The sequence below is a fragment of the Monodelphis domestica genome, chromosome 2 (genome assembly GCF_027887165.1).
Source record: "Monodelphis domestica isolate mMonDom1 chromosome 2, mMonDom1.pri, whole genome shotgun sequence".
Classification (NCBI taxonomy): domain Eukaryota; kingdom Metazoa; phylum Chordata; class Mammalia; order Didelphimorphia; family Didelphidae; genus Monodelphis; species Monodelphis domestica.
The window spans coordinates 55,789,610-55,815,731 of record NC_077228.1 but is presented as its reverse complement, the minus strand read 5'-3'; the positions used below and the strand labels follow the sequence as shown (position 1 = coordinate 55,815,731).

Genomic DNA, 26,122 nt, shown 5'->3' with positions numbered 1-26,122 from the left:
CGAGGTCAAAATTTCTATTTAACTGGCTGTAAAAGCCTACTGATGGCTCTTCCTACATCCACTTCCAAGCAGACGCAGCTCTCCACCTAGATATGTGAGTAGTTGTGAATGTGCTTTCTTATTCTGTATTTTCTTTAATTCCTAACCTTTAATAAACCTCATAAAATATACTTCTAGCAGAAAAACAATGTTTAAATGCTACACTTTGGCGATTTTAATCTTAACACTTCACACGTATAATTGATCTCATATCTTCTCACAGGGTGGAAGGGAGACAATTTGGAACTGGAAAATTAAAGAAATGTTAAAAAAATTTTACATGTAAGTGGTAAATACTGAAATAAAAATATAGTAAAAAAGATATTTTTTGAATTTAACACGTTTTATATTAAGAAACAAAAGTTTAAATGAACAAATAATATATATTTTAAGCTTTATTTCATCACTCTTATCAAGCACACATCAGAAAACATATCAACAGTGCATCATATGGTAAGTCAGTTTACAGCAAAACTGAACAAGGCAATCGTGTTTACAGAAAAATTTACAGCAAACCAACTATTTGCAACACAGTCAAACTGAAATGCAGTGTTTATACTTTTAGGGCAAAGGGAAAGTAGAAAACAAATGGAAGTCCTTTGCTATTCAATAGCAAAAAAACTGTAATATCCAAAAAAGCTTGAATGGAAAGTTGAAAAACAATTAGTGTCCTTGTATACAATTAGAATAAAGCAGTTTACTTCTTGGTGTTGACACAAATCTACATTTACTGTTCTGTTCAATTATTTAAAAGGAAAAACCTTATAGTAGTATGAAACTCATCTAGACCAGACCCCATCCATAGAGCCAAGAAAGGCCAGACATACATTAAGCACAGAGACCTTCTGTAGAAATGTTACAGAGACAATGCATTGGATTGCTCACTATGCACTGCAGTTTCCTTGTAGTACTGAGGTGAAGGTGGATGTCAGGAAGAGAATACTCCCTATAACTGGCTTTGGTTTAAGTATTCTGTCTCACTTTTTCAATCATAACTTGCTATCAAAAAAACACAATAGTTGTGTATTTCTGGAATCAATACAGTAGGTCTTAACACCCACCACCATTTTACTGTGATAGTGGAGGTAACTAAGGTTAAACCTTCTTGATCATAATTAATGGATTTCTGAGAGTGAACAAAAGGGAGTAATGGCTGTACTCCCTTTGTAGGAGTACAATCCCTACTACCCAAGCTTTGAAATAGAATCTAAAGGAATGTTGAATGATTTCAGGTTTTATGAGAGCAAGGTTAACAAAAGGGTAAATAACTATATGAAATTATATCTAGGTTCACATTTTTTAAAGAGATATTCTACATAGATGCACACATAAAAAACCCTACATATTTTTTATAAATAAACACTATTTACTCCAATAATAAGGTGCTATTACTTTGCAGCTAGTGCATACTAATGCCACCTACTATATCCAATGTGCAAATGGAAATACGGAGATGGCTATTTCCCAGTTTATGATGAGTTTACTCACATGGGCGATACCAAACACCAGTTCCCACTAAAGTCAGAGATCACTGAGTTTAAAATACAAAATAAAAACAAAAAATAGGACTAGATGTTTTTGTTTTTTATCCAAACCTGGCTTAATAAGGATTTTACAGGGGGGCGGGGGGTTGGAAAAATAATGAATTGTTCTGTTTCACATTCTGAATCTGAAGTGCTATGTTGTTTCTTTGCTTTGTTTTCATGAACTCAATTTGCTTTAAGTATGTATAAGATTAATAAGGTCAGTTGAGGGGAAAATCATTTTCTTCCTACTATTTCTCTATTTTTTAATATAAAGAACTCTACCCAGGAAAACCAAACAATTCAAAAGTACATGTGGCTTTGGAATATTTTATATTTGCTTCTAGTAACACATGAATATTAATAATTTGCATAATCTGAATTATATGAAATGAAGAGTATTGGGCTGACCAAAAGAAAGGGAAAAGTAATACCAGTGAGATAAAAATGTTTACCATAAGGCATGGACATGCTGAGAATTAAAAATTGATTTCAATAAGTAATCCTAAACCTTTAGTGAAGGGCTCATTATAAAAGTTTCTTGATTTATTCCAGTTTGTTAGAAGTACGATTTACTTTTATACTAACAGATAGTATTGTATAGTGAAAAGCACACTGGGCCATCAGTCAGAGGAACTGGATTCAAACAAGACCTCTAGCATTACCTAGGTGACCTTGGACAAATCACAACCTCCCTGGGTCTGTTTCTCATATGTAACATGAGGGCATTGGCATAGATACGGGTTCCTTCTAACTCTAAATTTTTAATCTTGCTATTACTTTTGTGTGAAAATGTACTTTCTACTCCCCAAAAAAAACCAAAGGTCAATCATCACATATTAAAATTGAGTGAGTTTCCTTCTGAACTTAAATTAAGGTTAATGAGAAATAAGACCAAAAAAAAAAGGAAAAAATGTCCACCCATTTTCTCCAAGTAATAATAAATATCTCTCCACTTTATGGAAAATGTTATTCCTTTTAGGCAATCATTGGATAATATGTAATCCAACAGTTATGCTGCCACAAACAAAACAGACATGGAGTATAATAACTATGAGTTAAAACAATTGTAACAGGTGTGAAACATCAATCTTCCTAAAGTTGGTAAGAGGCAGTAGAGTATCTTCAAATAAGAGTGCTAGATTTGGGACTCAGGAAGATGGGCTCAAATCCTGCCTCTGATACATACTAGCCATGTGACCGTGGATATTTCAATTATCCTCTTTTCTTATTCATCTATAAGAGGGTTGGACTCATTGACTTCTAAGATCTTTTCTAACACGAAATCTATGATTTCAGCATCCCATGAAGCTACCTAAGTACAAAGAAAAGTGAAGAGTTTAGGCTGTTTAGGAAAAGGAATGGAAAATTCTGTAGTAAAGATCCCAAAAATTGTTATCTTCACTGTTTTGCTTTCTGAAGACCATTTGATCCAAGTTGTCATTTGTTTACAGATAAACTGTATAGTCCATTTCTCTTATCCTGGGAAATGTTTAAATTGTGAAGTTGCTTACATATCCACAATACTTTCCACCTACATGCCAATATATGGATCTCTAGTTAAATTAGAAAAAATTTATGGGGAAAGTCAAAGAGGGGAAGATGATAAATATGGTATTGTCCTGTGGCATTAGGTTAGGAAAGTAAACTCAGATAAATATTGTCACATTTAAATTCATGATGCTCCCAATGGTTAAAATACAAGCCTCTATAAGTAAGAAAATTTATCTTAAGTGAAAGTATCACAAGAGGTGTACATTTTTATAGAGGCTGAATAATTTGTATTTCTTGAGAAGGCTGAGATTAACCTTTGCTTAAAAAATCACAATTCCCTAAATAAAAATGATATATTGGTCTCTTCAAGAAATGGCCACATTCTGCATGTGAAAAGATGATCCCTGACATCTGTGATACCTCTGATGTAAATACAACAATCCAGCTCAAAGACCACTCATCTATGCCTGCTGATACTGTGGCAACTTTAAAAAGGAAATTAGAGCACTGATGATGTTATAGCATAGTCAGACTGTTTGGTTTCAGTCATCACAAAAATCAAACTGGGGGTTGGGGGTGGGGAAAGAGATGAAATTCTGTTGGATAAACTATTTTTCCATCACTTATGGAAGCAGAAAACCAAATACAGATTTCTATTTTAAAAAAAAAGGAAATAGCATAGACTCAAGATAGACTACTACATAACTCATTCTGAAAATTCTGCCAGGGGAAAAGTCAAAAGATTTTTTTCTCCTTTAGAAGGCTTACTACCGAAATGGTTATTAATATTTTCCAGTAAATACAAGGCACTTGCTTAATTAATTCTTTGCGTATCCACATCTGTTAAGCTAAAATTGTTAAGTGCATGTGCACTTGAATCTAAATAATGTTATACCCTGGGAGACTGTATATCCTAGGTAACTGTTACAGATAAAGCACATGGTAACTTACTGATGAGTGCTCAAGTGCAACTATACTGATAAATTCATTTCCACAAAATAATGATTTTAAAAATTCAATTTAAAGACATGTTATGCTACAATAACTGATGTAGCAGGGTACTGTCTGACAAAAAACTCAAAATGGACCCAACTTATAAATAAATCTTAAATTATAAATGTAATATCAACTATTTTTGACAAGTAATGCCAAATCAGCAGCAGGACAGAATACTCATTTTCTGGCAGGTTTTAGTGGCCATGGCACTAAATCTCTCATGAACAATTATGTTGAAGATTATGATACAAAATGTATGTTTTCCCCTCTTGGCCTTCTTTGCACATAGCTGCAATGTATTCTAGAAGGCAATTCTAGGATTACTTTTAATGAATGTGATCAATAATTATAAAATCAGTAAAAATAATATAAATGAATGTAAAAGAGCACATGTTAAACAAAGATTTCAGGATATTTAAAAGGTTCATTTAATAGAATGGTAATCTCAAAACTGTTTAGCAGCATGAATCCTATAAAGGCAAATCCTTACCTTGGTGAAACTTGGGGGAAGAGGGTGACTCAAATAAAGGTAGACTTACTTTCAGCTCAAGTCATAGCAGAAAAGAAACTCCTCAAAAGAGTGATACTGTTGTGATGATTGCAAAGCATGGAAGACATCCAATAGTAATAACTCTAAAGTTTCCACATTGTGAGAGACTTGATATATTTTAGTTCCCTTAAAATATAGTTGACACTTACCTTTAGTTAGTGCTATTCTTATAAAGTGTGAGGTGTCAAAGTGTAACTCAATTGGTCAAATTGACTTGTTTCCTCTACATATTCAAGTGTTTTGAAAGTGACTACTCCCAGCACCTCTTACTGAAGGATTCCAAGGGGCCAAAATATATTATATGTAAAGGGTTTTAAGTAGTCACTACTTTTGTGGAAGCAAAGCACAGCTGTTTAATAGTTATATGTTAATACTATGGAATAGTTAAATGAAGGAAATTAAGAAAAAAATTTCAACCCAATTTTTGAATAAGTGTTGTGATGATAGCTGAGGCATAAAATCAGAAATAGAATTACCTGAGTTTTAATTTGGCCAGGAGGCTGGGGGGGTTAAGTGATAAGATCCCTTTATCCTGCTCCACTAAAAAACAATCAAAAGATCCTTATTGATTTCAAATCATCAAAATCTTGCCCAACATTTTATCCTAAAAATAAACTGTGAAAACTGTTGTCTTCAAATTGATGTGGTCAGACTTCAAAAGATTAAACTACATTAAAGTTAGAATGGGGAAAAGACAAGCCAATATCATCTTTGGTAGTAAAGCTAAGCCAAGTTTCATGAGAGGCCTGACAATTCCAAACACATCATAAGAGGCTTTTAAAGATCTTTGTTGTTTTGACTTACTATTTTTAAAAATCACCTTGGCATCTGAAAACATTATCACTTAAGCTCATCATACTCTTCTTGATCCCCAAAATTTACCTCAAATGTTCTGTCAAACTCTACAGTCTATGTGTTAATCACACAATACAGTGTATGGTATGTATACAAAGATGTCACCAGCAGGAAAACCATCAAGTAAAGAATGCAGAGTTCAGCATCAGGATGCCAGCAGCACATTGAATTAATAAACTCAATAGTTTATCTGTAGTTTACTTCTGAGGATATTTTTGGACACATTATAAAACTACCTCTTACTGATGTAGACTACTTTTCCTTAGGAAGAATTTACTTGTGTTCTGTACCCATCAACCTCTATGCCTTCAATGTAAAGACCTGGTATTACTAACCACTTTGGAAGTTACCATTGGTATAAAAGGAAGATGAGTTCATGTTTAGGTAAGTTTAGGTTCTCTGCATCACTGGATCTGTGGGTGAATCTTAAATTTAAAAATTGAAGCTTTAGGAAGGAGATTAAAATAACAATAAAGGTTCTTCATTTAAAAAACACATGGGAGCCTCACTATATTGGTATCTCTGGGGCACATGCCATAGGATCATCTTATAGATGAGACTACCTTTTAACAAAGTCCTTTCAGTACGTCAATAAATAAGGTCATCTACAACAAATACTATTTTATGGGGAAATTCCAGTATGCCTAAATAACACTAAATAATCTAGGTGACAAACACTGACTGATTTAAAACGTTAAAAATCCTCACTCTAAATGAAAATTCTAATTACAATTAGTGGCCTGCACATGTCATACACAAGGCAAGACTATGATGAAGGTCACTGCTATCAGTTTCCAGTCTGGAAAGAACAAGACATTTTCCTTTTTACAAAAACACTTGGTTCATATAAGGGAATAGACAATTCATATTATTATACAATTTTTTTACACTCATTGGAAGTTGAAAGCATCAGTGCTATCTATTGATATTCACACTTCCTAATTTTAATACAGTGAAATCCTTTAAAGAAAACATATTAGGGAAAATAGTCTCAAGCACCACCATGAAGAACAAAACTGCATCAACAGAATATACATCTAATGAACTCATTAATATTGAAATCCTTGTTATCACATTTGATTAGCAGCTCAGATTCTGAATTCCTTAGAGCCAAGTACAGATGCTCTTCTCTTTTTGCTCTCCACCTCTCCATTAACAACACATCTCTATTGCTTCCTAAATCATCTACAATCCAAAGCCAGTCCACTCTGCTCCTTCAACTGCTATTTCTACCAAAAAGAAATGAGAAAACATTAAAAAAGAAAATTTTAATTATTTAACCTTCTTTTCCTTTTTCCTATCTTCCCCTTTTTACACATTTTATTTAATTCCATCCTTTTTGATCCCAGTTCAATTTTCTTGCAGCAGAGAAAAGCATAGCTCAAGAAGTCTTGCTGCTGGGCTTATAGAGGCCCTACAACAGACTGGATATGAAAACATGTGTAGCAAAACTCCTAAATTAAGTAACTTCCTCAATTCCTTAGATTTCACTTTTAAGAGGATTTCAATGTACATTTAAAAAATTACAGTTTAGATTTTACTTTTCCCCTTCTCATTATTCTTTCAGTCCCAAAGTTTGCTACAAATTGCTCAGGAAATAATGGCCTATTTTGAAATTTATAGAAATTATAACTGAGCACCCATGTTACCAAATTTACTTCTCAGATCTTAAAGCTCTAAGACATACAGGGGAAAAATAACAAGCCTAAACTGTATTAATCAACAGAAAATACATATTTGACTTTGGCAATCATACACACACGCACACACGCACACACACGCACCAGGCGTAAAAATTGTGCAAGATTAATCATTAACTTTCCAATTTAAATGTCTCAATTAAAATTAAAATGTTTAGGTAGCCTCACTGCAGTCTCTTTAAAGGAACATTCAGGGTGGCTATAGTGCTCCTTTTAAAAAAATCACAACTTCATGTTAAAAACCAACTAGTAAATTACTGCCTAAGCACTCATTACTTAATAGTACTAAGAACATCCAATGCCAGTATGATTATCAATTAGAGGAAAAATTACCTGACAAGACAAAAAAGAAAAATCTCTAACTGGTATTAACATCCTAATATTTTTGGTGAAATATTCACTGGAACATACCATCAATAACTTGCTCCATGACCATAAAACTGAATTATTCTTTTCTGGATTCTATATTGAATGTCAGCACCTGCCCTACTGCAGAGACAAGGGACGCCACATATATGCTATAAACACCTCGGTGTTTAGGCAGAAGATCCTGTCCTACCCAGTATGAAATATGATTTAGTTTGCAATCACTGTTTGGAAAACGCTTTAGGCCAATAGGATTAAATATACAAATTACTCCTGTTAGGATGGTAAGCTTCTTTTGCATTCAGATGGAAAACACAATAACCTAGAAAATGGAAGAAGAGGCGCAAACAAGTCTCCTGATAGCAGGTCAGTGATTAAAGCAAGGTTTGGTACAGGTATCCCCTCTTATAGGCACTCAGTGGGTAGAATGTGGCCACAACAAACTTCCCATCAAACATCCTTCCAGTCAGTAATTTTTGGGCAGCTTTGGAATCACCTGCATTTGCATATTCAACGAAGACCTAAAAAGGACAGAAAAAGTAATATTAAGTTTAGTACATCAGAACTTCATTGGAGCAAGATTCAATTCTAGAGATGTTCGGTTAAAATCTAAATGAAAATAGTGACATTTTTACCATACGAATGGCAATGAGCTAGATATTGTTGGCCATGAAAGACAGGTTTAGGTGACTCAAGAAAGCAATGCATATTGTCCTAGACACACCCTCAACTTTTTTGGGAGAAGCACTGGCCAAAATAGCCCTTAAGTTTTGCCTGATGACTTGTCATCACAGAAATATCTAGTCTGACATGTGGAGATCATCTATCCAAATGGCAGCTACAAAGAATCTATAAAGAACCTATTATGTTGAGTCTACTCTGTCCTTGTCTGATCTGGTGTTTCCACTCTCATCTGAGGTTGAAAGTAAAATTATATATTCATTTTACCATTATCTGACCTGATAACATCAGTTCTGTGCTTCTGACTCATTGATGTCACATTAGTTAAGTATGGAAAAGGGTAGAAAATATTTTGTAAACTCTCTTTTGAAAATTAACATGAAAGCTACAATGACCTTATTCTCTAGATGAATGGCTTCCTTTTAAATTGTAATATGTTTGATTCAGAATCACCCCTGGATTTCCCCCTATAAAAGCCACTTTTTGGTAGAGATTTTATAAACCTCAACAAATGCTGGGCAATTTAGTATAAGAATTTATACTAAATTTATACCTGTAATTTAGTATAAGAATTATCCCCCAGTTCCTCCATCACAAATTCCAATTTGGCAAGAGATGACTAAAAATTATATTGTGGTTTAGAGGAGTTATTTTTAAAGAAAAACTTCTCAGTCACAATTCTAATATCCTTCTCACAGGTAGTTCTTAAACACGAGATAGTTACATTTATGACATGACATAAAGGATTCTTCTAGTATAAAATTAGTGTATTTTTTATGCAGTTAATTCAGGTTTTCAATAGTTGGCTGTCACTGCTGCACTTATTGCCATGAAAGATAATAGACAACTCAAGAAAGTGATGTATATTTTCCTAGACAGGACTTCAACTTTTTGAGAGAAGCACTAGCCAAGTAGCCTTTAAATTTGGCCTAGTGACTTGTCATCCCAGAAATATCTAGTCTGATCTATAGATATCTTATTCTAAGTTACAGGGTTCAGAATATTTGCAATTCTTTTTATATATAAGCTCAAAATTTAAGAAAAAAATTGACATCAATTACAGCTTCTTTGGTGCTGGCTCAAACTGATTCACTAGATCATTTAAAAAAATAGGAATTTGATCAGCATTTCATCAAAACACTTTAAGTTTTAACTCTATATATTCCATCCCAAAGAAATATTTCTGAGGCTTAAATCTCATTTGACAAGGCCTAGGCAGAACTTCAAGATTGTAGAACAAACTTTAAAATACAGAATTATTCAATCAGAATAAGTAGAGGTAATTTTCTCCCTAGTAGGTTTCTATATCAATTATATCACTGGTGAAGACCAATAACCCCACTCCAAATAAAAAATGAATTCATTTATTTAAACAGGTATTTCTCAAATACCTATAAATTTATGAGTCAGAAAACCAAGTTTTAATGCTTACCTCTGCCACATATTACCTCTGTGACTTTGGGCAAATCACTTAACCTATGCAGGTTTCCATGTCCTGATCCATAAAATAGGATAATATTGTTTTGGGATATATGTACGAGTGTGTGTGTGTGAAAGTGTGTGTGTATCTTTGTTCTGAGAAGCAAATGATATAATAAATATTAAAGCACTAGGTTTACATATATTTTATGTAACTGTTACATTATCATTTTTTAAATGATCTTAATTGTACTAGCACCTAAAATTCTCAAAATTAAAATTATGATGTCTTGCAACACTTATGACAATACTTTATGACAGTCTCATGGCTTCACTCTGCCTTAAAGGTCAAAAATATTTTTACCATACATTTGGAAAATGCCCTTTATTCCCTGATGGCATTTGTCCACACTATACAAGAGACAAATGTTTCTTGTCTTCAACATTTTTGATCCATCTTTATCCTCTCTGTTTGGCTTTCAGCATAATACAAACAGTGGCAAAGCAGGAACCTCTTACTCTCTCCAAGTTCTCTTCTCATTACAACATATGCCACTTCTGGCAATATCAAATAAGACAGAATGTGATCAGGGAAGAGTTCTATGAATACTTTAAACATGTTAAGATAGAAAAATTTTTTTTAATAAATCTCACCCACCTTCCAATCAATCAACAAGCAGCCACTATGCACTAGGCTCTGAGGCCATAAAGACAAAACAAACCAATTCCTGGATTCAAAAAGCTTACATTCTATAGAAAAGAAACAACATCCAGGAACAACAAAGCAACTCAGGGAAGAAGTGAGCTCATATCCAGCCTCAGGCACTTACTAGCTAAGTGACCCGAGCTAGTCACAAAACTTCTCTACGCCTCATTTGTATCTCATCTGTAAAATGAGGCAAGAAGAACACTTTCCCCTTAGGGTTGTAGTGAGAATAAAATGAGATGATATTTGAAAAACACTTTGAAAACCTCCAAATGTTATCTATTATAATTATTATATACACATATGAGTAAATACAAAGCATTTTTATAGATGCTTCTCTCTCACATTAGGACATAGGGTCCTTAAGGTAGAAACTGTTTCATTCTTTGAATTTGTTTCACCAGGGCTTAGCTCTGTTCTAGGCTCAAAGAAGATTTTCAAGTAAAAGTTTGTTGATTAAAAAGGTAGATGACATAAAAAGTTGCATACTGAGGTGGTAGAGACAAAGGAACAAATATTAGAAATGGTTGTTGTAAAAGTGAAATTGGAATAACTTTGCAACTGACTGGATATAGGGGATGGATTGAATACCTGAGGATGATTAAAAACGTAGGTGATTGGAAAGATAAGTATACTCAACTAAAACAGGAAAGTTTTAAGATATTTGTGAGTCATTCAGTATCAAATATGTCAAATAGATAGTTGGTGATGCCAGACGTCAGTAGAGATTAGGGACAGATGTGTGTAGACCTGTGAGTCACCCAGATACAGGTGATAATTGAATCTGTGAGAGCTTATGGGAGGGAGGGAGGAATGGAGAGGAGGAGGGAGGGAGCCCCAGAACAGAGGGAATGGGATATGAATAATGATACAGAAAAGGAGAAGCAATTTAGTACATTCCTGGCAGTCACAGTTAAGTCCAATAATATGTAATAATAATGTTTTATTAATAACAGAATTGTTTTTTCTTTGTTAATTCCATCATCTGAGAAGCAGCTTAGCAAAGTGGCCAGAGGGTCAATTTTTGAAGTTACAAAAAACCTAGGTTTCAATCTTATCTGAAAATAGATTGGCTGTAAAACCACGGCAAAATCACTTGATCTCCCCTTGTCCCAGTCATTGGAGATCATAAATTAAGGACAAAGTACTGATATGCATCCATGGAAGGAGTTTTCCACATATAAAATAAGTCTGGATTAAAACAATTCCTGGTCAATAAAATTATGTAGTAATGACCTTTGCTATCTAAGAAGCAGAATGAGATTCTGTCTTTCTTGCTGTTTTGGCAATAATAAAATTTTTCCAGAAATAAGGAAGCCCTCCTCTACACCAATGACCTTCAGATTTCACTTAGAACCATAAAATTCATATTATATGGAAATGAAAAGAACTTCTAGGATTATGTAGGACAATGACTTCATACTAGAGATGTGAAAAAGGAAGCCACTAAAACCACAACTGGACACTGAGACAATCTGGCTAAAACCTAGATTTTCTGAACCTGGTTTCACTGTGTTTACTACTACACTATTTGACCTCTCCAATTTCTACTTTGTTTTTCTCAAGTGTTAGTACTCCAAAATTCATATATCCTCTATTTGAACTTAATGCAAATATATAAATTTGTTTTTATGTGTATATTAATATAGTAAATAATCAAGAAATAAAAATCCTCATTTAACCAGATTTTTGTTATGCTCTTGTAATAGAAGAAAAAGCATATGGCTACACTATATTTCATCTCAAAATCCTTGTCTTCCTCCAATGCTCGTCCAGGTGTCACCTTCTCCATGAAGTACTTCCTGATTTCTTCTGGGTTTTACTGCTCTGTCCCTAGTTTTTCTTATTTGATAGTTATGTTATATAGAACAAGTCATATTTCCTCCAGTGAAACACAAGCTAGTTGAGTACAGGAACTGTTTAGTTCTTGTTTTTGCTGAGTGTATTAACCTCAAACAAATTATTTTCCATATATCAACTAAATCATGGGAAGAAAATCTGAATGAACCCTAGTAATCTACTGAACCCCACAGTAATATTTTTAATGGCCTAACATCGCAATGACCCAAGGTTCTTAAAATAATTCTATACTTTGAACTACAAACCGCTAAAACCACTGAACCACTAACCATTATTATGATAAACTGCTGGAGACTGTGGGGGAAGAAGATCACAGAATATGTGATTCTGGATAATAATGTCTCCCTTAAGTTCTCCTGGACTACTACTGTGTGTATACAGCAGAGGAAACTATGACCTCTGAACGTCAATATAAAGCCAAGACTCAAGTTCCTTCCTGGGTTTGTAGATGGCAAGTTCTTTATAGCTAGCCTGGTTCGTTCCCTCCTATGCTACTCTCCAGCCATCTTTATGCTCTACCCCCTTGCTTCTATTTCTGCTCATGCACTTTGACTTCTATTTGGGCGAGACTTACTGCAATGCTCTCTAGATATTTTGATGCCATGATGCCTCATGTAGAACACTCAAATCAATCAGTCCCATATTCTCTAATGCTCTGCTCACCATTCCCTATACAAACTGCTGACAGGTGAGGAGTGGCTTTCTATTTCCATAATGATCCCCAGAACTTCTTATAAAGCCCAGCATATTACACTGTAAATATTTCTTCAAAGCATCTTCACCCATCTATTCAAATAAACCATAGTGCACTTCAAATGGGTCCCAGACCCTGAGATTACACATACTCTCTCTCTTTCACCTACCCAGGTCTTTTTCTCAATGGTCAACATACACATGAGGTTCTCATTTATGCTTTTTAAAGAACCTTCACTTGACACTATTCCCTCAAGCTTTTACCTTATATCTGTTGCTTTGCACTGTCAAAAATCCTGAAAAAGTTATCTATAATTAATGTTTCCATCTTCTCACTGCCCATTCACTTTTCAACCTTTTACAATCCTGTTTCCAACCCAACAACTCTACTATAATTACTCCCTCAAATGTCATAACTGGAAAATCTGCTGGCCTTTATCTTTTCCTCAATTCCTACCTTTTTTGACTTTTCAGCAGTTTCTGACATTCTTCTTTACTCTCTTTTCCTTTGGCTTCCCTAACATTGTTCTCTCTTATGTATTTAACTATTCTTTTCTATTTTCTTTGCCATATTACCATCCATCTCATACCCCCTAACTACAGGTGTGCTCATTAATACTAGGAACTCTTTTTTTTGGTGATTTTCATTAGCACTCATGGATTCAATTATGATATCTAATACAGATTAATCTATATATCTATCCCTAATCTTTCTCCTTAAATCTAATCCTGTTATCATCAACTATCTGTCTCCACTTGTGTGTTTTATAGGTATCTCAAAATCGTGATGTCAAAAAAGGACAATCATCATCAATTCCTCCTCTTCCCATCAAGCTTGCTCTTCTTTCCAACCTGTTTCTTTGGAAGACATTATCCTACTACTCACTCAGGTTTTAATTCATGATATCATCCTTAACTCCTTATTGGTCCATGGGTGACTAAGTCTTGTCAATTCTACCTTCACAACAACTCATCTATACGTAAATGTGTGTGTGCGCGTGCGCATGCATGTGTGTGTATCCTTCTTCTCTACTCACAATGCTATCAACACAGACTTCAGGACTCCATGACCTTACATCTAGATTATTACAATAGCTTAAGTGCTTTCCCTACCCTCAATTCCCTCTCTCCAATTCAACCTCTGCATGGATGCAAAAAAATCTTAAGGGACAGCTCTGAACAGATTGCTGGCTTGCTCAAAAACCTTCAGACTCATTGCCTATAGTAGTGGTGTCAAACTCAGAGGAAGAGATCTCTGGAGGTTGCAAACTGACTTAGAAAACCACAAATGAACATTATCTATGTTTTACTATGACTTTATTTATTATGTTAAACATCACCAATTAAACTTTTCATCTGGTTCATGTGGCACTCAGGAGTCTCATGACCTATCAATTTGATACCTCTGGCTTAAGGATCGTGCAGGATAAAATAGAACCATATCATCTTAGCTTTCAGACCTCTCTATAATATGTTTCTAACCTGTCTTTTCAGTCTTAACATTAATCTTCTCCAGAAACTCTATATTCCAACCAAACTGGATTACTTATTGCTTTTTAGGTTTTGGCAAATTGCAGATCTTCAATTCATACTATTTAAGCAGAGTTCAGATGGCCAATTGTTGAGTATGTTATTAGGAAAGATTCAACCGGATAGTCACCGAGGTATCTTCCAACTTCAAAATTCTGTGATTGACATTTGATTTCTATATTCAAAGTTCTATAATTCATTTCCCTGTCTTCACACTAACTCTCCCCACATGGCTAGAAGGCATCACCCCATTTCTGTCTTTCGGAATCCTAATGTTTCTTCTAGCCTCAGTTCCAGTGTTGTTTTTCTGATCTTTTCTCTCTCCTCAAGTTTGTGGGTATTGCTCCCTCAAACAACACTGAATTTATTATTAAACTATCTTGTGTTTATCTGCATACACAGTATTATAGATATGGAAGCTGAAGGGCCTGTAGAAGTCATTTAATCCAACCTCTTTATTTACAGATAAGCAAATTAAGCCCCAAGGAAGCCCAGTGATTTGCCCAAGTTTACCTGGTAGTAAGCATTAAAGAGAGAGGTTTAGAAGATCCTCTGACTCCAAAGCCAGTATTCTTCCCTTTCTATGCTCCCTCAGGAGAATGTTAGTGTCTTCAAAAAAGGGATCTTTGGCTCTGAATCTCTAGCACCAAATATGATGCCCTATCTTGCACAAGGGCTTAGTAAATGTCTAAATAAATTAACTAAAACAGGGAAAATATAAAAAAGTGCTCAGTGAATTCATTTGGACTATACCTCTTCTGCTCCCACACTACCTGCTTACCTGACCTCTGCCTGGATTCTCCTTTGGAACAAGCAGAGACACCACTGGCCCATACTTCTGACACTCTTCTTTCACATCTTCTACAACATCTGATTATTAAAACAAAATGACAGTAATTTCCTTCCTTATAATTAGCAAATTGTCTCTTATTAAAACAGTTTAATAATAGCTAACATTTATAAAGCACTCTGAGGAGGGCAAAGTATTTAGGACATGTAAATTCACTTGATTTAGATCAAATAGTACAGAAATGAGAAACCAAGGCACTTTCTCTAGTTCTTTATAAAGTACAGGGTAAGTATCAAATTATCATCTAATTTCTATAATGGCTTCTCATGGAACAAATAATTTGAACCCAGCAAATACTATCATATAATGGCACTGTCCTTCTGAAGTAACAAATACTTAAGTATGAGCTATTTCATTAAGAATTATTACTGTATTAAAGGAAACATAAAAACTGAAAATTTTTAATAATGTGAAAATCATTAATTCAGACATTTAAAGACTACTCACTGTGTTTCCAGCTCTACGGCTGACACAGAGCAGATATAAATAAAATGCTACACATACCCCTGCCCTTAAAGAACTTAGAAGATACCCACAAAAATAAAATGCAGACAAAAACACAGAGAGTTTATAACTAGTAATAGCTACTGGAATTGTACACATGGGTAAGTGTGAAGAAGTGAAGAAGGAAGAGTTCACTAAAGCTAGGTGGAGTTAGTCTAGGAAAGCTTGATGGAAAGATGAGTTTGAGGCAAAACTTTAAGTAAGAGGAGGGAAGGATGGCATTAAATGTGGAAAGGGGGTGAGAAAATGTGACAATCAGAACTGGAAGCTGGGATGCAGAGTACAATCAAACATAATAGAAAAAGGGACCTCAGCACAGCATGACTATTAAGGATTTACCTTCATATTCTTCCTCATTCTCGAGATAGTCATCATCCAATACATTGAGCAATCTTAGCACAGGCGTAGGAAGCATCACCAAATCTTCAATATGAGGGGCTATTAAAACAGATTTCATTGTTAAAATGAGAGCAGTCTGGAAAAATCTGAGATAGCAATAAAAGGACAAAAGGAAATCTAAGTAAACTGACTAAGAATATTCATTTACTCCAATCATTCAAATGATTTTCAACTGATCAGAAAAGAAAAATTTATACTTTTTAACCGTCACTTACCAAAAGGAATGCTAAAGAAGGGACTACATAGCGCCATGTCAGCTGGAATTCTTCTGCCTGGGTCATCATGAAGCATGCTAAAATAGGAAAGGATTTTTCTTTTGAATTCAATGTCTCTAAAATACAACCATTTTAAATAATATATTAAAAAGTTCCTGATTATATTGCAAAGTTAAGCTATGAAGTCTATATACTAACAGTGAGAAAGAGAAACTGAATCTAAAGTTAATAACTTAGTTGTATATTCATCAGCAATGATAACTATAATTTACAGAAATGTTAAAGAGGAGATCCAAAGGTTAGACAAGATCTTCAAGGAGGTGATAGCTGGGAAGGGGAGAGGAGCAGATAGGGTAAAACTCTCTTTTTAAGTATGTCCTTACTCTCCCCAGATGAGAGTTATTTATATGTTCTCCATACTCTGTCCCCTCCCCAATCAACAAGGAAGCTATGTGACAACAGGACCTGTCTTTCCTTTTGCCCAGGGCCAAGCACACACACTTGGAAGAGTAGAAACTTCATAAATGCTTGTTGAACTGAACTGAATTCTGCAGGGCCTTGAATGCCAATCAACTTTATTAAATAGGCTACAGCAAACTAAAGAAAACTAAATCAATCCCAGCTAATTTAAAATGAATATGAGTTAGTAAACCTGTGTCCAAAAAAATCTGTCAAACCGTAATTCAATTGAGACATCCCCTTTTCCACCACCTCCGTCTAACATGCTCATTTCTGCTCCATATGGCCAGAAACCAAAATGTCACCTTAATATTACATTTTATTGTTTTCTTAGAAACTATAAATGCTTCATTAGGATTTATCTAAAAGATCTCAGAAACATTTCTGCCCACAAAAGGCTTTTAAAAACAAAGAATTTTGTAAAATTTTGATATATAAAGCATCAGGCTTTTTATTTTAAATTTCATAGCCAATATTGTACTTCATTTTGCAACCTAGGAAAGTTCTCTAAGTGACCTTTAAAATGTTGTCCTTTTCACTAGTCTAAACATCTGCCCAAAGTTTCAAGAAGCCAAGGAAAAAGGGATTCAGTATTTTCCCAGTACTTAATAAACAGCTGCTAGGTCAAAGTTTTAGAAAGGGCTCAGCATATGGTTCTCAACGAAAATAATCTGCTAACTTTTGAAAACAACATTAATAATAATAATAATAATAATAATAATAATAATAATGACACTGAGATATCACTTCAAGATTCACAAAGCACTTTTATATAACTTTATCTGTTCCTCTCTGAGGCAGGTGCTATTTACTGACTATATTTCATAGTTAAGAAATCATTCCATGCAGACAGTTAACTGACTTGCATAGGGGAACTCACTCACTTACCAAGTGTTGGAGACAGGGATGCAAATCCAGGGCTCCTGGCCCTGAGAAGACCTAAGCATTAAGCCACACTAGCAGTTAAAAAATCTCGACTCTTAATACAAAGTAACTTCTATAGGATACACAAGTATTTCTTTGAGAACAAAAACTTAAGTGTTTAAAAATCATTCAACTATAAGTACTCACAGTAAAAGAAGGACTTCATTTACTAAATAGGGTCAATTTAAGAAGTATATAATGTACCTTTTGATAAGGTCTCTGAGGTGATAGGCTGGGATTGCAGAGGTCACCACAGCTTTACTGGCAAATATGTGATCAATGATAGCTGAACTGTTTACCTAAGAGAAGGATAAAGAGGTCATATTTTGATAACTTTTCAATTCTACTAAGATTCCTTATGCATTGAGTATTTCTTTGTAACAGCACATTAAGTGTCATGGGGATAAGAAAGAATATGAGACAGTGAATGACTCCAAGACCTTTTGACATAAATATAATTAGAGACAATTGATGTGTAAATAAACTAGCACAAAAGCAGCTACATAATGTTGTTACTATTGTTCAGTTGCATCTGACTCTTTGTGACCCCCCCGTTGGGGTGTTCCTAGCAGAGATACTGGAGCGATTTGCCATTTCCTTCTCTAGCTCATTTTACAGGTGAGGAAACAGAAGTCAAACAGTTAAATTAAATGACTTGTCTAGAGTCATACAACTAATAAATGTTTGAGGTCTGATTTGAACTCAGGAAAATGTCTTCCTGACTCCAGGATCAACACTATCCACTGCAGGGCTACCTAGTTGCCAGATGCATAATACTATAGTTCAAATGGAACATAGGAGCACCAAGTGCAAACTTGTCCAGTGCCTCTTAGGTTTCAGATGTTCTTTAGACTTCCCTCCTCCTCCTCTTCAGTAACTGGCCAACACCTGTGTTGGTAAATGCTGAATTAGCACAGAGAGACAGAAGGTAGAGATGTGATTTATGACTTTTTATGACTATTTAATAAAAAACCCTTAGGCAATGTTTTCTTTTGTAATTATTGGTTTGAAAATCCATATCTGTTATTTATTACCCTGAATGAACCTATACTGTACAAATGTTTGTGACATATGGTGAGAATCTGGGCTTTGTATAAGGTGTTTTTGGTACAGAAAGAATCTATGGAATTATATCAAATCTCTAGCTATGTACCATGGGTACAAAGAATGGAGTTGTACCTTTGTATATGTTCTTATACATATATATGTATAAGCATGGCTAGTTGGTATTTAAAACATGTATCTTTTTTCATATCAAACCTAAATATTCTGTGATTCCTCTCTGGTTTCTAGCGTAGTTCTCTCATGATTATATCTCTCTCATGCTGCATCTCCTTATTTACTGAAATGAGAATAGCAATGTACTTCCTTAGACACTATATTTGTTTTGTTACTGTGCCACTCACACACAACAGAAGGCAGAATCCTGTAGGGAAAAGAATATAGGATTTGGAGTTTGGTGGACTTGGGTTCAAATATTAGCTTTGCTCTGTACTACTTCATGAGACCTTGGGTAAATTCATTCTCCCCAAAAGTAAATGTCAATAATACACATGCCTTTCATGCCTTGTAATGCTAACAATAGAAGAAGAAGGAGTTGAAATTGACCCATGTTGTTGTGGTACAAAGTGCTGGATAAGGGACTCGATAAATACTTGTTAACAGATACCAAAAACAATATTCTAATATTGGCACACATTATCCAAATAATATCATGACTAACTTCCCTAAAGTATTGAAATTACAAAAATACCTTACATTTTATAGAATCTTACATTAAAAAAATATTTTATTGTTGCCTTTTGTTTTCATAGCATTCTCCTTAAACACTCAACCTTCTACTGGATAAGCCCTTATTAACAAAGAAAAACATTTCAAGGGATTTACATTTTTAAGCTTTTTACACACACACATATAAAATTTGATTCTCATATAGCTTTGTGAGGTAAGCAGGATTTACAAACATTAACCCCATTTTAGAGATGAATAAACTCAAGCTCAAAGTGACTTGTTCACAGTTGAATAATTAAGAGCAATGGGTAGGAGAAGAAAGGTCATGGAGTGACTATCCTTAAATAAGTGGCATCTTTACATAAGTCAATATGATGAAAATATCTATTAAAAAGTTCAAAATTAAAGCAATTGACCAGCTCACCTTCCATTCCTGAGATCTGATCGTATGTTTCAGTTTCATTCCTGAGAACATTTCCAGTAAGATGATTCCGAGGCTCCACAAATCAACAGCTGAGGTACATTCCGTTTCACTCTGTAGCCCAGCCTGGGCCAAACAATTCTGTATTTCTGCTTCTGGAGCCCGATACCCGTCTGTCTGGATATACTTTACATCCTAAAGAAGATAAGTGAAAACAGAACAATACAAACCAATTCAGAAGAAAAAAGTGCTTTTTTTTGCTATCTCATATTTCTCTATTATAAATATACTCTTTCCAATAGCTCACTGCCAAATCAGAAGTGTTGACAGCATCATGAAAGGACTTCTCTAATTTTTGGCACAGTAGTTAAGCTGTTCCTACAGTCAAGCATATTATATATATGCTCAGATTTCCAGGGGAATACATACACAAAAGTACATTTAGCTAGAACTTGCACACCCATGAAATATTACTAATAAATAAGAGTACTCTAACAGAGTCCCAATAAACCATGATGAAGGGAACCTGTTAGAACTATGAACTGAGTTCTGGTAGAAAGCATGCTCAGATCTTTAACAAATATCAGGACCATGGCAATCAGACAAATACTGCTGTAGAAATCTGTCAAATATTATCACAGAAAGCTGCCCTGCCCTTTAATTTTTCTTTTAGCATCAAATACTATGATATCTATGCATTTACAAACTTAAAAAAAAAACCAATAAACTTTACCTTCCTTCTTAGGATTGATACTAAGTATTATTTCCAAGGCAGAAGATCAACAAGGGCTAGGCAATTGGGGTTAAATGATTTGCCTAGGGTCACACAGCTAGAAAGTATCTGAGGACAAATATGAACCCAGGACCTTTCATCTCCAGGACTGGCTCTCTATCCACTGAGCAACCTTGCTATCCCTACAATCTTTTTTAAAAAGGTAGTGACGGTAGAAAAAATAAAAAGATTCCTCTATCAGTGCTCTCAGGAACCTTGCTGGACACAAAAGCAAAATGTTCACTTCTTCTCTGATACTTAATTATGTCAGATAAAAATGTCCCCAAATTCCAATTTAAACACCCCTGCTATAAAATATATTGGCTTAAATGACTCTAAATCTTGCTACTTTTAACTATGGAAAAAGGAGAGCCCATACCTGATTGCCTTCCTTGAAGCTAAGACCAAAGTCAATAAGTTTAAAGCATTCATTCTCTGCACTCCACAGTATGTTACGTGGCTTTAGGTCTGCATGGACATAACCCTCATGGTGAAGAAAAGCCAGGGCCTCTAAAACATCTCTGGCACAGTGTTGGATCATCCACATGGAACATCCTTGATGACTAGAATATAAAAGCAGTTCCGAAACACTGACATCCAGTAGTTCAAGAAGTAGACAGCGTGATGGCATATTTGGAGAAAATTGGATAGTAAATACTCCATACAGGGTCACTAAAACAAGAAACAAATTATAGATCCCAAAATCAATATGAGAAGTTACAGTGTGTCTTACTAGATCACAGAAGCTCTTGATAAGGATAATCCTGAAAGATAAAACAAATCTTCTAATAAGGAGTCTCTTGACAACAAGATCAAAATAAGCACATTAAATACATGTGATAATCTTTAAAAGTTGATTATAAAACACATTAACTATTACAAAGTTTCAAATTTCAACAAGCACTAGATAGTGATAGAATATATATGAATTTATAATGTGAAATAAAATTGATCTATAGACAAAATTAATATCACAAGACTTTGGGGGAGGAGCAGTAAGAATATATCTGATACCAAATATATTAGTTTATTATCTGCAATTTCAATAGGGATTACTGGTTACAACAGGAGAGTTAGGATGGCAGAGTAGATAAAAAGCAAAATCTTAAGGTCAAGAAGACATGGGTTTAAGTCTAGCCTCTGATACATACTAACTATGTGATCCTGGATATGTCACAACTTCTCAGGGCTACAGAGAAAATGTTAACTGGCATTGGAAGAGGGAGTTTCCTCAATGAGTTCTTTAGGCCAATGAAATCATAGGTCCAGTTCCTATCCCCTGAATTACTTAATTGGAGATCCAGAAATTCACTAGGTCTTTAGGACTGAAAAATGAATTTTACCACCTTAATATTTTTCATAAGTCATCTTATTTAATAGTGTCAGAGAGTCAGTAATATAAATAGCATCACAAATAGTATGAATTTCTTCTTGAAAAAGAAACTTGAAAAAATGTCAGCAAACTAAAAAGGAAAAGTGCTGCCTTTTCTTTGTTAAAATAGCACCAGATAATCCTACATTTATCATGAGCCTCAGACAATAAAGGAACACTATTTTAGTGGTCTATCTTCAATAACAACTACATTTCATACAACAGGAAATTGTATCACATTCTGTAATGCTACAATATTGACAAAAACATTAAAAACCTCTATTTTAAGGCTTATTTCATGATGATACCCTTGCAACACAAAGTAGTTTAGTTTTCTTTAAAGGATTCTTCATATCAAAACAGATCATCCAGAAAAAGGCAACCCATGTTAGGATTACAGATTTAGAGTTACAATGGTTCTTGGGGATCATCTAGTTTAACTTTTCACTTTACAAAATAGTAAACTGAAATCAGCATGGAGACTATATGATCCATTTTTTAGAATATAGGACCTGGAGTTATCAAGACCAGAGTTCAAAAGTCAACCTAAACACTAATTAGCTGTGTGACCCTTTAGGAGTCACTTAATTGGATAATAGCTTCCTGTTTGTTGTTGAAATAAAATGAGTAACTTTGTAAAGCACTTTGCAAACCTTAAAGTGTTTATATAAATAATAACTGTTATTGTAATAATAACTAATATAAGTAATAGCTATTAATGACTTGATCAAATCACATTTATTACAATAGCTATTACTTGCCCCAGGTCTTCCAACTTCATAATTTTATTAAGCACCTACTAGAGGTGAGGCGGTGCTCTTTCCACTTGTGTTAAATTCTTTGGGGATTCTGTTTATGGGCAACTCAAGCAACTCATATTCAGAGAACAGCGCTTAGGTAGGTTCTCCTTTTCTATAATTGAGCAAAGAGTCAATTAGCAAAGTCACAGATGGGTATGTATCCTTACTATCATGTAACTGAACAGTTTTCAAGTTATGGTCACTAGGATCATTTCCCTTTCTTTTCTAAAGCTTAGCACAGTGTCTGGCATGTAGTAGATGCTTAATAAATGTTTAGTGAATTGAATTAGCCTATTGGAGAGGGATGAATGGAGGAGCCCATATAAGAGGTTACCGAAGTAGCAAAACGAAGTCCCTTTCCGGTCCTGACAATAGTAGGGTGAAAACACATCCAAAACACTGACCCACTGACCCACAGTGGCAGAGGACTCCAGAAGACGCCTCTACCAATCTTTCTGGCTCGCGCGCGCGTTCTCTCTCTGTCTCTTGGTGCCTTCCCCCAAGCCCCCTCCTCGCAGGCAATTAACTAGGAATGGTGGGGGGAAGCCCACTCTGAAAGCTCACTGTGACCTCTTTGGGAAAAGGCCAACTAAAAGAGGGACATCAAGACTGTATGGGAGAGACCCTAGGGAGCAGAGACGCAGTGAACTGGGGTGCTCTGGAAGGTGACCCAGGAGCGAGAGACGGATGACCTGGGACGTAGGGATGGGGGTCAGGGAAGTGACAGTAAGAGTAAGTGACCTGGGTCGTGGGGGAGGAGAGGGTGACCGGGGCCGTTGGGGAGGGGGATGACCGGTACCGGTACGGGTATGGGGGGATGGGGACGCGCGAAGGGGGGAGGGGCTCGGCACCGCGGGGGGAGGGGGGAGCTCTGACCCTGGGCGCGGGGAGGAGGCGGCGGCCGTTACCGATGTTTCGGTGGCCTTGTAACTGTTCCAGCGCCGCCCTCTCCTTACGAAAGCCGTATTCGGCGGCCGAGGCTGCGGCCCCGGTGGTCCCGGGTGGTAGGAATTGTTTGAGGGCCCCGGGCGGCGATCCAGGAGTCCCGCAGCACCGTACCCGGTACACGGAGGCCGAGGAGCCGCTGCCCAGCCGGCTCTGTACCTGCCAGAGCCGTCCGAAGGCCTCCAGGAAGCGGGGCGGCTCCGCGCCCCACAGGCAGCCAGACCCCGCCATGGCGGGCAGAGGGGAAGGAGGGTGAAGGGCAGGAGAGCTGGCGCAGAGCCCGGGGACAGGCTGATGGGGCCCGCGGTCACATCCCCGTCCGCGGGGCCAGCGACTTCGCCGACGGACGGACGGACGGCCGCAGCGACCAGCGCGACGGCAGAGACCTCAGGCCACCATCACAGCGGAAGCCCCCGGGAATGCCGGAAGTCGAAGGAGAGCCAATCTTAAAGCGGAACAAACGAGGTGGGCGGGGCCAGCGCGGAAGGCGCATGCGTAGTAAGAACGCTTTGACAGGCATTTGATAACTGGAGGAGAAGGGAGTAGGGACTGGAGTCGACCGGAAGGGACGGGCAGGGGCCCCAGACCCCCAGACCCCCAGACCCCGGGGTAACCACCCTGGCTTTCCAGGAGGCCTCGTGACGACATATCTTCCTGTCTTTATTAGATTAAATTAAAGGAGATATTTGTAAAGCTCTCGGCACAGAGCCTGGCATGTAGCAGAGGCTTAATAAAGGCCTGTTCCCTTCCCTCACCCCCCATCTCTTTCGTTTTTGTTGGGGGGGGGGGGGTGGAGAGTCAGCCGTCTATAATGTTTTCATATCAGCTCCTAACACTTCTTTAAAAGCATATATTCTACTCTATTAAATAGAAGGCTTCAGATTAACTGTAATGGCCGATATTGACCTGAGAAGATCCATATGTTCATCCCCTGGTGGGGTGAGAGGGGTCTACAAATAGGAAATGTTACATTTGCTGTCGGATAGTTGTTTTTCTTTAGCTATTTTGGAAGGAAGGAAGGAGAAAAGAAGGGAATTTTAAAATTTTATTATGTGCTAGGCACCTTACAAAGCACTGGCAATACAAATACACAAAAAGAAAGGCAATTCCTGCTCTCTAGGAATTTATATTCTAATAGGGATAGACTGGGAGGAGAATGGAGACAGGTAGTCCTGGGCTCTTCCAGAAAATGGAGGCTCCAAGAGTAACTCATTAATAGGAAGGTGGGGTGGAGGCAGTACTTTCAGAAGGACAGTCCAAGATGAGAAAGGCTGTGGAGGTGGTAGGACATTCTGGAGTAAGCCATTGAGGAAAACTTAAGGATGAGCTAGCACTAGAGGAATCATGATTTTGAAGTCTAGAAAGTCAGAAACAGGGCATGGAGGAGAATGAGAAAAGGGGAATAATGTTAAGAGGGAGGACAGGTTATTGAGAAGCAGCAGTAGTGTGAAAAAAACACCAATTCATTTTTTAAAAAGCAGCCATTCTGGACAGTGATGCAGTTTTCCAAAAATTGCACTCTTCAAAAGAGCTAGAGTGAACAAAAGGAAACATGGTCTATTTCCTCCAGCATGTTGAAGTGAAAAATCTTGTTTTCCACCTTAAAACAGAAACAGAGAAGTGAATTCTGAAATGAGAACCTTTAGGAAACATGAGACTTATTTTCCTGGAAGAATATCTCAAGTAACTCTTTTCCTATAGTTGGAGAGAATTCCTTCCAGAACTCCAAAGGCAAGTTTTTTTCAGTCTGCCACTTTTCACTGGTAAAACCCCACCTCCTTTTACTACAATAAGTTTCAAGGAAATCAGACCTAAAAATAAAAAGTCACATAATCCATCAAGTTTATATTGAACAGTATGCTGTTGTTTTTTTTAAAAACCTTTATCTTCTTAGTATTAATTCTAAGACATAAGAGTGGCTAGAGCTAAGAAATTAGAGTTAAATGATTTGCCAAGGGTCACACAGCTAGGAAATAGATGAGACCAGATTGTAACCCAGATGTTCCTGACTCTAGCTCTGGCACTCTTATCTACTGTACTACTTAGCTACCCCAAATGCTATATCTTTTTTTAAAATTATATTTTCCCTAATTATTTATAAAAACAATTTTTAAACTTTCATTTTTAGAAATTGAGTTCCAAATTCTCTCCCTTCTCACAATCCCTCTTTTACAACTCAACCCTGTTTCTGAGACAGTAAACAGTCTGATACAAATTTTCCATGAGCAAAAATATATATATTCAATAAAAGTTATTTTTAAGAAGAGAAAACAAAAAAAATGAAAGTGAAATATAGTATGTCTTAGTCTGCATTCAGA

General features: G+C 36.1%; 1 protein-coding gene across 1 annotated transcript; it reads right to left on the bottom strand.

Annotated features, from left to right (window-relative positions):
* Positions 1 to 421: 421 nt before the first annotated feature.
* Positions 422 to 24,270, bottom strand: UHMK1 (U2AF homology motif kinase 1). Its single transcript, XM_001363163.4, has 8 exons — positions 23,768 to 24,270; positions 21,067 to 21,359; positions 19,919 to 20,110; positions 17,968 to 18,062; positions 16,381 to 16,457; positions 16,106 to 16,204; positions 15,194 to 15,282; positions 422 to 8,044 (listed from the first exon to the last, which is right to left on the bottom strand). The coding sequence occupies exons 1-8, from the start codon at positions 24,033 to 24,035 to the stop codon at positions 7,898 to 7,900; spliced, it is 1,260 nt and encodes a 419-aa protein (XP_001363200.1). The 5' UTR covers positions 24,036 to 24,270; the 3' UTR covers positions 422 to 7,897.
* Between the last annotated feature and the right edge of the window lie 1,852 nt (positions 24,271 to 26,122).